We start from the raw sequence: 13,553 nt of genomic DNA, 5'->3' as shown, positions 1-13,553 counted from the left end.
TTAATTTTGTGTGTTTTGTGTTCGGTAACACTCTTTTTTATTTATTTATTTTTTCTTTCTCCCAAAGAAAAAAGTTAATTTTACTTTTTAGTTTAGTAAATGATTTTATTCACTTTTATCTAAAAAAAAATTTAAATATTATTTCACATTTTATATCAAATCAATCACTTTTATTATTATTATAATAAAAAAGGAGAGAAAAAACTCTTTACAAAGGAGCCATATTATCCGATGGCTATGATTAAATCTAGTGAAATGGGAAGATTGAACGGCTGAGATTACTGATAGTATAGTACTATCACACTGCCATACTATGTGGCAAAAGCTTAGTGGCACGTTCCCCAATCAAACCTTCCCCCCATCGCCATTCGATCTCGGCCTCATCAGCCCTCACTCAGTGTCGCCACTGCCTCATCGCCGCCGCTTTTTCGCCGTCGTCTCTTTTCCCCTTTGGTTTCTCTGTCTCACATCTTCTCTCGTTTTGCAAACTTGCAATATTTTTTCTTATCTTTAATCTTCATCTTCTTGAGTAGGTGGATGCTCTGAATGGAGACGCCATCGAATGAAAATTCGGAGCACTCAACCACTCCTTCCAATGATGCTGGTCCCAACGAAGATAATATCGTCCTTGAAGCCACTAATCACGGGTATATACCTCTTCCCTTACATGTTTGGTTCATAATTCACACTCCTGTGTAGTGCTTCTATGGTTTATTGCTTTGAATTTTTGCCTCTATGTATGTTCGGCGTGGCGTTGAAATATTAGGGTTTTCGTTACTTGGGAACCACTGACTTGATACAACTGTTTAGCTTCACTGATTCTCTATTAAAAAATTACTTATAAAAAAAAATCATATTTGAAGAAACATGATGGGACACAAGGGTATTGAAATTTGTGGATTGGTTCATGCTTTGGCGAGCAAGCGCTAAAGCACGCCTTGGGCTGGCATTGAGGGGTACCATACATCATCCCCTGGTATATCCAGATAGTAGGTAGGACCTAAACTGAAACATTATGGATCGAGCATGCAACGCGCATAGTCTAAAGTTCAAGAGCCGGTTGTCACATTGGTGGATTACGAATGTAATATTACTTATAAGCAATACCAATGAAAGAGATAAACGAAGAAAAATCTGTATATTGGAGCGTATGGTTGTGAACCTGAATCTATTAGTATGGAACATTTTCTTTTATGAATGAAATCATTGCGCTCCATATATACGATATTGGCAGAACCAACAACCACTTTGCTGTTCGCTGAATTCGCATTCATGAGATCAAATAATGAAGCCACTGTAACGTGATTATTGTATATAAATGGATCTTTTGTCAAAATCAATGACCTAAGTCTATTTATTAGGTGTTTAGGGAGCTTGACTCTCGTTTTTGAAGCTCCAAGTTACTTAAGATTCTCATCTAAGAGAAAAAAGGCCCCTAATGAATTTTTCTTCACATTTTGAATGCATAAAGGAATTGGTGATCCCATGTCTTGGCTTTTGACTGACAGAAGGTCCGGTAGAAGCTCCTTTGAATCTGAATGCTTCAAGTTCTTATCGATTTCAGCTTGAAGTGGCTGTTTTAAAAGTGTCTAGCAAATGCATGACAACTCCCATGGACGCCATGGAGGACAAAAACAACCCAAGTTCCATGTGTATCGAAAGATGAGTTTCTTGTCAAGCTATCTCAATCAATTTTATCATCCTAGATAGATTTCACACTAAGATTGGAACTAGTCACATATGCACTATATCTCAAAAGGACTAATTAAAGTTATAATTGAAACTCCTTAAAGTCATTTATATACTTTAGTTTCACCTAATAAGAAATTAATGTGGGACTTAATACTCATGCAACACCTTCAAAATCCACTTGTTTAATGTGGGACTTAACTTTCTAGAGTGTCACAATCTCTCCCACTCAAATATATGACTTGCTCATCAAGGCCTATGTCATGTTACAGTGCCAGTGCCAGTGCCACATGATATTATCAGGTTAGTTTTGATACCATTTATCACGATACAAGGAAAACATTAGTCATATTTGCGCTATGCACCAAAAATACTATTAGAGTTACAATTGGAAGTTCTCAAAGTTACTTATGTAATCAAGTCTCACATAGTAAGAAACCAATATGAGATTTAGCATCCATGCAACACTTTCACATCTAGCCACAAAATGTGAGACTTAACTTTTTTGGGATGTCACAGGTAACTACAACTAATTGGATACAATTAGTTTCCTTTAAAGTACTATTAATGTTTTTTGGTTATGAATGTACTTGGATTTATGTTTCATATTGGTTGGGATCTGTTGACAAAGGGGTAGATTCTTGCAAATGGTATTCATCTTTATGATGGGTTGGTTGTAGGTGGAAAGTTTTGCATAGCAGTGCAGAATATAGAAAAGGACGTAAAAGCATTGGAGTACTTTGAGTTTTATTTAGGTATTGTAGGAGTCTAACCTAGAAGGAATATATGAAGTCTCTCCATTGAAAAAGTCCAAAACTATGCAGGTTATTAGTCTTATGGTGTGTTTGGGATTGCGATTTTGTAGACAAAAAGTGCGATTTTAAAACAAATCGTAGAAAATGAATCATTCGGGAGTTGCGTTTTTTAAAAAATTGCGATTTAAAAACGTAGAAATTTGCTTTTTCAAATTGCAGGTAAGGAGGTGTTTTTTTGAAAATGCAGAATTTTAAAAGCTAACCTGCGATTTTGCTAAACACTTAACTGCGTTTTTAAAAGTAACTTTTTCAAATCATATATTTTAAAATCTCACCTTTTGAAGTCGAAAACCCAAATGGGCCCTTAATCATTATGCTTAATTGTTCTGTTGCTGATATAGTTTATAATTGGTATAAACTTTTTAGATTGGAAACCTACCTAAAAGATCTAGGCTTTCTAATAGGTGAATAAGATCAAAGTAAACTAGAAAACAAGAGAAAATTTACTAAAATCATGAATAAATGCTTCATAACTTTGAGATGAAACTACCAAAATCTGTAATTTTTTTAAAAAATAACCTTAAATGTGCAAATTTTGATGAGTGCCATCTTCTTGAAAAGTGCTATATTAGAATATCTTCTTAGTGTATGTGTCTCCCCTGTCGATTAGTTATAGTGACTTCGTTGTTCATTTTGCTCTTTCTAGTTATGTGGATCTTTTTGTATACTTTTTGTGTACTTAGGGGCGCCTTACGCTTTCAATGAGATTGGTTTATTGCTTATATAAAAAAAGTATATCTTCTTAAACAAGAGCAGCAGAAGTTCAGCTACTACCAAAAGATCGTTTCTTGTAGAATTTTGATTTTTAGTCTATTAACCTGCAACCTTGCTAGACTGATGTTGATGTTCATTGTCTAAAAATTTGTGTGTAGATATTTGTGTCTTCTATGATTTTTATCTTAAATTAATGTTGCACTTGAGATTTTAGAGGCGTGGAACTGGAGTGTGAGATTGTTGAAGAAGAAATCAAAGGCATACTTGAAGTTATTGCATCCACTGGGAAATTCTGGTATGCTTTCATTTAAAATTTTCCTTCTTTAAGCCTTGTATGGTTAGCTTTAGTGCTTAGTGCTTGTTTTTGTGTTACTGCATTAAATGCATGTAAGAAGCAACAACAAAAACAACCATATCTCTTTTAGGGAATTCTTCTTCTTATTTTTTGAGGTGGGATCAGGGGATGCATCTCAATCTTTTTGTATCACTATCACCATCACCCACGGCAGCACTGCCACTTTATCTCTCATTTTCTTCCTATAATTCAAATAATTGTCTTATGTTTTTGTTTGCATATGGGATAGCCTTTTCGGTTGTGCTGTTTACATTATTGTATGGCCTGTCATGTTTGGAGTATGTTTCATTTTATTGCTAGATTAAGTACTATCTATTATCCTAAAGCATTCTTTCTGAAATTGTTTTAAGTGAATGTTGAAATAAAATGAGTAAAATTTTTAGTAAGCAAATTATTCTTCAAGATCAAACTAATGGAGGAAAGAGGAGCAGAAGATAAAAGATTCTTTTAACAAGACAAATGGAATACCTAATGAATTTATGCCAAGGTGTGACATGCTCTTTATAGTTTTAATTTCTTATGATTACTTAAAATGGAACTTCTTTGTTTTTTTTTTGAAAGTAACTCAAGTCTTATTGAAAGCATAAGGCGTCCCTAAGTACACCGGAAATATACAAAAGGAAACACCTAACTAGGAAGAGAAAAACTAGCAAGGAAATCGACAAAACTAAACGACAGATGGGACATAAAAGCCACCGTCCAAAGATACACTGCTACCACAATCATCAGCATTGGTGCTGTTTCTGAAACTGCAACAACTGCTGCAATTATCAGCAGTCTTTGCTTTTGTAAAGGTCCACTGGGGACCCCATGGTTTTACCAGTGTCGTTGTTTCCATTGCTGGCACCCCCCTATTTTTTTCCTCTTTAAAACTCCCAATTCTTTATTCCTTTTTAATTTCATTTTTATCTCAACTTTTTTTCATTTGACTGATGCATCAGCTGACAATCACTTAACTGACAAATGTTACTAGTCCACTTATTATCATTTTTTGTCCTTTCGTCGTTACGATGATGGATTCTGCGGTATACCGGTTGAAATTGTCATAATTAATTCAGCAATCTGATGAATTATGGTTCTATTGAAATTTTTATTTTTTATTTTATTTTTGTAAATGCAATTGGATGGTACTGTGTTAACCGTTGAAATTGAGTTGTAGTTGACATAAATATGGCAGTCAAGGTTGTCAGTTAGCTGTGAAGCAGATTTGTTCTTATTTTTGCTACTGTGTAGCCATGTCAATGTTTAGGTGATAGGTTGCCCATTTTGTCATTTGCATGTTACAATCATAGGAAATGTAAAAGTGAACGTGGTCGTGGTGCATGATATAATTGCTATTTGCTTGTGGTCATGGTGCTAAATATAATTGCTTGTTTCATCTTTACAATCCTTTCATGTTTTGTGTTTTGTACCTCAGGCATGATTGGTACAAATTGAAGAGTATGCTATCCTTTCAGCTGAAGCAGGTATGGGGAGGAGATATACTGTCATGGATCTCTAGTTACTTCACAGTAATCATTTATGGTTTTTAGTTTTTGTATTGTACGGCGTCGTTGCATCTTTATCTTTACTTTCCAAAATGACCTTTGCCTTTTTCTTTCTCTATGATCTGTTATGAAGGTCTTGTCGGAGTATGCTGAGGCAAAAATGACTATGGAGCAGCAAAATGCTTCTTTAGGAGAAACATACCTGGAGCTTGTAAAAAGGTTGGATGAAGGTATCTTACTAATCATGTCTTCTTGTGCAAAACAAATGGGATTGAGGTTAAAAGAAGATTATTAGGAAACATATGAAAATCATTAATTCATAATGAGAATGAAAATGTTTGTGGCTTGCTGATAACCTAGAGTCTTTACTTGATTCTGGATTTGTGACAACTGGATTGTGAAAGAATATTTTCAAGCTTGGCTTGGTTGAAAATGAGCTAAAGCAACCAATCCTAATACTTTGGTGATTGAGTGGAAGATGCATCTAACTTCAGTCCAATCCTAATCAAGCTTCGCTTGACTCAATACACGAGCTTTCAGTGCTTAGCTTGTGGTTTAATTGTTACTTGTACAAAAGAAAGTGCTAAGATTGTTTTGATTGCTGCCTCTGTTAAACACGGTTTTGCTAGTTATTTTTTAATCCAATTATGGTTTCAGTGGACCACGAGTGGATGATCCCTTCTCAGTTCACCTTTTACTGGAAACATCGTCTTTTTTGAATTTTATATGAAAAAGTCTGAAAATATTGATTCAAACTTGTAAAATGGTTTGGCTTTCAGTATTTTATGGCAAGAAATTGAAGTTATGTGGATTTATGCACAATGCAGAAGATAATACTATTGGATGTTGATTCTTTTTTTCTTTTTTTTGAAACGAATAGCATTTGCTATTATTGATATTGAAAGCCCGAAGGCATACATCTTGAGAAATGAGGGACAGACCTCCACACTCTAAGCCAGAAGGATTTGACTTAAAAACAACTGCCTAAGCAGAAACGCAAATCTTATAGGAATTACATTTGAGCCTCTCTTTACATTAATGCTCACTTTCAAAATAAAAGAGGGCCGATCTAGCATCTAGCCAACAAAAATTTCAGTAAAATTTGAGCAATACAAAGACAGATTGTACCGGGGAAACAAGGGGAATACACAAACACATAGGCAGAAAACACCCAAAAAAAATCGCCGGCAGTGAAGCAAAGAGGCTGACTTCGCTGGAGTGGCGGCGCGTGTAGGACACGTGTTGCCACCGGAAGCACCTAGCAGAAGATCCGACGCCGTAGACCCCAGGCGCCGCCATGCACGTCCTGAAAAGGTAGAGCGTGGCCTTCACGCGCAGTCAGAGAGCAAAGACTCCCTGGCGCGTGAGGACCACGTGCTGAGCTTCGGCGACTGACATGACCGATTCTTCAGGCAGCAGGGGTGGAGGACAACGGGGAACGCGGCTGGGTAGCGCGTGTCTAGCATAAGTTGACGAATGTGCGTAGATCTTGCTTAAAAAATTCGAGAAAAACAATGAAAATTCGGCCAAAGCATACCGTCAGCGACACAAGAAGCCGGCCACTCCCCAAACTGGACTTCTTGAGTTGAATCTTCCTGCCAGAACCGAAGGAAAGAAAAAACAAGAAAAAAAATAAACACAAACCATCATAGCCCAAAAGAGCTAGGGGAAGATCAACCACCACCGGTTCTACTGGGGGGAACAAAACTCTACAGCCTTATTGGCTGAGAGAAAAACTAATCTCCACTCTTTAAAACAAGGGAGGGACAAAAAACCACAGCCAGGAGGAGGGAGGCTCCATGGGAAAACAAGGCTCTCTATAAGGCTCTCTCTCTTTTCTCTCTAGAAGGCTCCCCGAGAAAATTGTTCAGTGAGTGATAGTGGATGTTGATTCTATTGTAACATTAAAGGCAATTTTGAAGTTTGTGTTTGATTTAAGATTTTCTATACTTGGCAAGTTGGCATTGAGGCGGATTTAGGTCTAAAGTTGATGTTTCTATGTTTAATTTGTGTGTAAATCATATAGTTGCCATCTTCATTTATTCCATATGGCAATGTCTCAAGGAAGATGGAAGATTAGGACATTTGTTTTTGGTCTTTCACTGCCAGCATAATGTAAATGATATCACTGCCACCTCATCACCTACATGTACAGAGACATCCTCACGTCCAGATACATTTGAAGACTCCTCTCTAGTGAAGAACACCTCTCATAGTCCACTTCCTTCAAACTACTCAGATAATAGAATCCTAACAAATAGATAGTATCTAGAGATAGGATTCTGTATTTTCAAATATTGATAGATACAATTCTGTTTTATATATTTGTAATTCAAATTCTAGATAGGTTTACTCATGTAACCTCTTCCTCTATTTATATGCCAAGAGTGTATATGTTCTACCTAATCTTAGGTGTCACAATCTCCTGGGCAATAGCTTTTAAGGAAAATGATATGAACGTAAAAAAAAAAAGAGAGAAGATTCTTTAGAGACCACTGGCACCATATGTTTGCATTTTTTATTCACTTACTCCTAAAAGTGACAGTAGATGAGTTTCATAAAATTTTCAGGAGGTGACATCACACTTGACAAGATGGCAATGATTAGGAATACAAAATTTCATTGTCTTCCAAGTCCTTACCTCTAAGAATAAGAGTCAGTTGGACTGTTGCTAGATATATCAATTACTTTCTAGTTGAGATGGATTGTCCTAAATATCTATTGCATGTTGGAATGAAGCCAAGCTGATTTTTCATCTCTTCATCTATTGTTCTGCGGCAAGAGTTGGGGAAGATTATCATTGTGTTTGCAATTGAAGACGTGCGCTGGAGGTGACATCTTGATTGGCATGTAGGCTGGGAATTGCTAACTGGTGCGCTACTACCATTTGTTGAGGAATAGCTGATCTTTGGACAATATTATACTTTCTGTTCAAGTTGAGGGAAGTGATCTCAGATCTCAGATTACTTTTCTGGTGACCGTCGGTGATAGAAGCTGATTGGTGAGCATCTTAACATTTTAATTTTAGGTTAAGTTGGATGGAGTGGATTAGATGATCTTTTTTGATGGAATTGAACTTTTTATACCCAAGTTGAAAGAAGAGATGTCAAGAGTGCTGCTTTTTTACTTTAATTATTTTGTGGGCTTAAGAGGAGGCTATTTCTGGCCCCAAAAAAAGGATGGAGGCTTTTCGGTTGTTTGCTCTTTCTTGATAATTTATATTCTTTGGTATGTTTAGCAGAGGTGTTATCTGTATTAAGTTTGCTATATTTTGTGTGTATCGATGTTATTCTAGGAAAAAACTGTAGATGATGCAAAGGGAAAAAGAAAAAAAGAGTAGGTTCTCAGTGTTAGATTGCGTTGATGCCCAAATTGGTGTGACTTCTATCCAAAGATCTACACACAGTGAGAGAAAGGGGGGGGGGGGGGGGGGAATTAATTCCTGGAATCATGGAAGACAAGGCTTTGTAATTTGGGGGGTAGAGTGAGAGATAGAGAGACTGAGCTGCAATGTGAAGTCAGAGTGTGTCATTAGATCTAGTTCGTAGCATCTGTTACACTAAAAGTTTTGGTTCAATATAATATTTTGAGCTTTTTTCTTAACAGAAGCATTGGTAGCATGTTGTCCGAAGGAACGTTGAAACATGAGAGAGAGGATTTTGCATACTTGAACCTGGTTTTTTAGTGTGAAACCAAAATTTTCATTAGCTTTGGTAGAATCTTAAGAGACCCAGACATGAACCTGGTTATGTGGTTCTGCTGGATGAAGCCAAACTGCTCAACAGTTCTTGTTGGCAAGTAGCTTAAGGGGTCTTTCATGGACTCTTGACAAAGACTTAAAAAGGATTTGGCTTTGGACGGACTCCTTAGAACTAATCCATCAATCGTGAGAAAGAAAAAGATTTCTTAGTCTTATCATCCCTACAGATGCTTGATGTGAAATTGCTAGTTGAAGCTTTTAATGGTGTTTTATTGGGAAGGTAATCCGGCCTCTCATTCAGTTGGCCCATGAATCATGATAACACTCACATAGTGGTGCTTGCTATACTGAATATGAGATTGCTTGTAACTGGTTCTGTAGTTGTTGTCTTATGTGTTATGAATTTCTTGTTTCTTTTCTCTCAAGAATATAACACTGGGATTTTAGTTTCATTTATAATCCAAAATTTCCCTAGTTCTTCTGTTTATAAAAAAAAAATTCTAGTTCTTCTTGTATAGGGTTGCACCATTCTGTGGTTTTAATGAATTTGAATTACTTATAATATATATATTTTGGAAGTGTGGGTTAGTCTTGAAAGCGGCCATTTCATGCCAAAAAAAATTCTGAATGCTTTTTTATGATCCGTTATTTCTTTCTGTGGTGCAGCTCTTCTTACCTTTGTTGAAGGTCCTCCATTTACCCTGCAGAGGCTCTGTGAGGTGATTACTTTCATTTTATATATTATGTAATATGCCGTTTATGATAACATCATTCATCTATTGACTCTCTATGTCTCCATATTTCTAGTATACTTTCCGAAGTTTGTAGTGGTTTTTAAACTGTTATAGCTCTCCCCTCCCCCCCCAAAAAAAAAGAAGAAGAAGAAGAAGAAGAAGAAAAGAATGGGCAGATATTGCACATTAATTTTGTCTATTTGCTGTTACATATCTATATAACTTTCCTCTACTCTAATATATATTATTTATTATTTTATTTGTACTGGACAGATCCTATTGGAAGGACGAAGTATTTATCCAAATCTCTCAAAGCTTGCTTTAGCACTAGAAAAGGTATGCTAGTCGATACTCTTGCATGCATTGTGCTTTTTCTGTTAATGTTTATGTCTATCATTTGGGTTGTCAAGCAAAAGTGCGTGGATTCAAGTCTTGTGAGTGGCCTCTCAATATTGCAGAAAAGATGTTGAAGTGTATGATCACATCCTACCCCTTGCATTGCACTGCAGACTATACGTTAATCTTTTGTGAGCCTAGTGTAGAACGATTTCAAATTTGAGATGTCTATTCTTATGTTTTGAAGCGGTGTCAGGGTTGAAGATAAACTTGTCTAAGTCAGAGATTGTTCCTGTAGGCGATGTGGGGGATGTGGAGGGTTTGGCTAGCATTCTTGGGTGTGGTGTGGCTTTGTTGCCAATGAAGTATTTGGGTCTTCCCTTGGGTACTCACTATAAGGCTTCTACTATTTGGAGTGTCATTATTTTATATAAAAAAAAAAACTATTTGGAGTGGCATCATTGAGAAGATGGAGCATAGGTTGGCGGGTTGGAAGAGGCTGTATTTATCAAAGCAAGGTAGGTTAAATTTGATAAAAAGTACTCTCTTACAGACATATTATTTGTCCCTTTTCCTTATTCTGGTTAGAGTGGCTAATTGATTGAAAAAAATTTCAGAGGGACTTTCTTTAGGGGGGGAGGGGGGTATTGGTGAAGAGTTTAAGTTTCATCTGGTGTAGTGGTCGAAGATATGTACTCCAATCATTTCAGGGGGTTAGGGGTGAAAAATATGATTCAGTTTAATTTTGCCCTTTGGGTAAGTGGTTGTGGAGGTTTGCTACGGAGTGAGAGGCTTTGTAGAGAAAGGTGGTGGACATTAAATATGATAGTAAAAGGGGAGGTTGGTGTTCTAGGGAGGTTGGGGGAGCCTATGGGGTGGGAGTGTGGAAAAGCGTAAGGAGGGAGTGAAATGATTTTGCTAATCATGTGAGATATAAGGTAGGAGATGGCTCTAAAGCGTTGTTTTGGCAGGTGTGGGGAACAACCTCTGAAGGCTTATTTCCCGAATTGTTCACTATTGCTTGTGGTAAGGATGCGTGGGTGGCGGAAAATATTTAGTTACAAAGTGGAAAAATTCATTGGAATATTATATTTACTAGACTAGTGCACGATTGGGAGGTGGAAGTGGTCCTGGGTTCTTTAAATTGCTGTATTCTCAAAGAGTAAGGCAAGGAGGCAATGATACAATTTGTTGGATTCCATCTAAAAGAAAATCATTTGAAGTGAAGTCTTACTATCAAGTATTATCTAATCATGTAAGATTCACTTTTCTTTGGAAGAGTATTTGGAAAGTAAGGTGCCCTCGAGAGTGGTATTCTTTGTGTGGACAGTGGCTTTTGGGAAGACCTTAACTTTGAATAATTTACGAAAGATGAATATTATTTTGATGAAGTTGTGCTGTATGTGTAAGAAATGTGGGGAGTTTATAGATCATTTACTCATTCATTGTGAGGTTGCAACAGAGTTGTGGAGTGCCCTTCTTCAGTTGTTTGGTGTTGCTTGGGTGATGCCTTGAAGAGTGAGTGATTTGTTGGGAAGTTGGAAGGGACAATTGAGAAACCGTAATGTTTTGAACATATGGAGGCTGGATCCTTTGTGTTTGATGTGTCTTTGGAGATAGCGGAACGCAAGGAGCTTTAAAGATCGTGAGCATGGATTGCTAGAAATAAAGAAGAGGATGCTACAACCCCTGTATATATGGAGAGGCATGGAATAGTTTGCATGTTTCGATTTTTTCTGAGTATTTAGAATCATGTTCTTTTTCTATGATTTATGAGTTCTATTGTATAGTTCCTGTGTACTAGGATACTTATCAAAAAAAGTTCCTTTGTACTAGGGTTGCGTTTCTCTACGCTTTGAATGAATATACATTACTCACAAAAAAAAAAAAAAAAAGAAAGAAAGAAGAAAAAGAGTGGATGGAGAGGTACTCCACCGCCACCTTCCACCCCTTGCAAAGGGTGGCTCCACGCCCACAGAGGAGACTGGGGGTGTGGCTCCATCCTTACCCACCTCTGCGGGGGAGGAGCCAACCCGTAGAGGTGTGTGGGGGTGAGGGTGGGGCCACCCCACTGCCTGCTCTGTGGGGGTGGATCTCCACCCTATTTTTTTTTAATACAAGTGGTAATGACGTGGCCATGATGTAAGTTACTTACGTGCCTCAATGATTAGGAAATATACATTGCTTTCGTGTTGCAGATGGGGACAAGTGACATGTAATTTGTTCGTGTTTTACGTTTTAATTGGTATGACATGTGCACGCTTGACAGATGGCAGGTCCTCCATTGAGAGACTAATAGAAAATTAGATGGTTGGCCTAAGTTGTCACAAGGTGAAAACTCAGACTTTTAATTGTCAAAATTAGAGACTTGGACCCTTATTTATTATAGGGATAAAACTTAGGCTCTTATGGGACAATTTTCTGGTAAAATTTTTGTATTCAACGTGTGGGGTGTGTATATATGTATATATATTTTAAATACAGTTTGCATTTATTCTTGAATTAGGACCCTACTTTTGATGCTGACTGTTGCACCAATTTATATTGTCCTATTTGTAGAATTTGTTGGTGACGTCTATGTTGACAATCTCTACTGATCCGTATCCGCAATTAACGATATTGCAAAAGGCAGATGAAGCAGAGAAAGCAAGCGAAGAACCCAAGCCTCACCCGAATTCAGTACAAAACGGGGTTGAGGCTGTGTTAGGAGACAGGGATGAAGTAATGACAGATGTAGAAGAGGCTGAAATAGATGATGAAATGACCATTGACATGGAAGCCTTTGAAGAAATTGTTGGATCATCAGAACCAAAATCCGAACCAGCTACTGATTCTTAGTCTGTAGGTGATTACTTTTGGTCAATTGAATGCCTCAGTTTTTCCCGAGCTCATGGTTCGGATTTTCAGATGGGCAGTGTGGTTGGTGCCCACTGTATTCTGGTTCTTGGTTCGGTAAACCTTCAAGTTAGCGTTCAGGAAAGAGAAAGTAGATCCTCGCCACATGGAATGATGGAATCACACAATTCCTATTTCTACATCCCATGCAGATGCTGTATTAATAATTTCGACATTATATTGAGGAGCCTTGTATGCAATCTAAACAAATTGACTGGGGTCATAAATCATTCATTTGGAGAAGTTATTATTTAACTGCATAGAGTTACAGTGCCTCTCCAGATATGGGGAGGCATTCTACGTGGATAGTTAAGCCAATGCGAGCCTTTTTTTGGGCTTTTCCTTGCGCTTCATTGGACAAAGTTTCTATTTAAACCAGGTTGGAAGAAATTTATTTACTCCAATCTATTGAATTGACATTTGTCTATTTGAAAAAAGAAATGCTAGAGGTACTTAAAGTTTTACCAAGAGAACCTTACAAACTGACATGGAATCTGATGTGGCATCTCTATTAATTGACAAACTCATTTAAAGCTCCCCATGTCACCGTTCTCTTCTTTTTTGTAAAAAAAAAAAAAAAAAAAAATTAGTTGCCTTTGTTTTAGTTGCCTTTGTTCTTTCTCGGTTTCTCCAACGCACACAGGATTTTCCTTCATCTTCCTGAAAAATCTGTCCATCTTCCTGCTTCATCTTCATGTTCATCTTCCTTAAAAAAAAAAAAAAAATTAGCTGTCTTTGTTCTTTCAAACCGACGCACCACGTGACAGACATCTATTCTGATTGTTTGCTGGATTACTGCCAAAGGTGATCGGGCACCTCTTCTCGACT

General features: G+C 37.2%; 1 protein-coding gene across 1 annotated transcript; it reads left to right on the top strand.

The window, feature by feature from the left end:
* The first annotated feature begins 293 nt into the window (after window positions 1–293).
* On the top strand, window positions 294–13,121 carry LOC133853237 (uncharacterized). Its single transcript, XM_062289584.1, has 8 exons — window positions 294–433; window positions 534–647; window positions 3,433–3,513; window positions 4,991–5,039; window positions 5,194–5,290; window positions 9,427–9,479; window positions 9,768–9,830; window positions 12,390–13,121. Exons 2-8 carry the CDS (start codon window positions 547–549, stop codon window positions 12,666–12,668), a joined length of 723 nt encoding a protein of 240 aa, XP_062145568.1. The 5' UTR covers window positions 294–433; window positions 534–546; the 3' UTR covers window positions 12,669–13,121.
* Window positions 13,122–13,553: the final 432 nt, after the last annotated feature.

This window comes from Alnus glutinosa, chromosome 1 (genome assembly GCF_958979055.1).
Source record: "Alnus glutinosa chromosome 1, dhAlnGlut1.1, whole genome shotgun sequence".
Classification (NCBI taxonomy): Eukaryota; Viridiplantae; Streptophyta; class Magnoliopsida; order Fagales; family Betulaceae; genus Alnus; species Alnus glutinosa.
Note: the sequence above shows the minus strand (reverse complement) of the source record. Positions and strands in the feature narration are given on the sequence as shown.

Coding starts and splice junctions, on each gene's coding strand:
- LOC133853237 (XM_062289584.1), top strand. CDS start 547: ATGGAGACGCCATCGAATGAAAATTCGGAGCACTCAACCACTCCTTCC. Junction 648..3,432: donor CTTGAAGCCACTAATCACGG/GTATATACCTCT, acceptor TTGAGATTTTAG/AGGCGTGGAACTGGAGTGTG. Junction 5,040..5,193: donor TATCCTTTCAGCTGAAGCAG/GTATGGGGAGGA, acceptor TCTGTTATGAAG/GTCTTGTCGGAGTATGCTGA.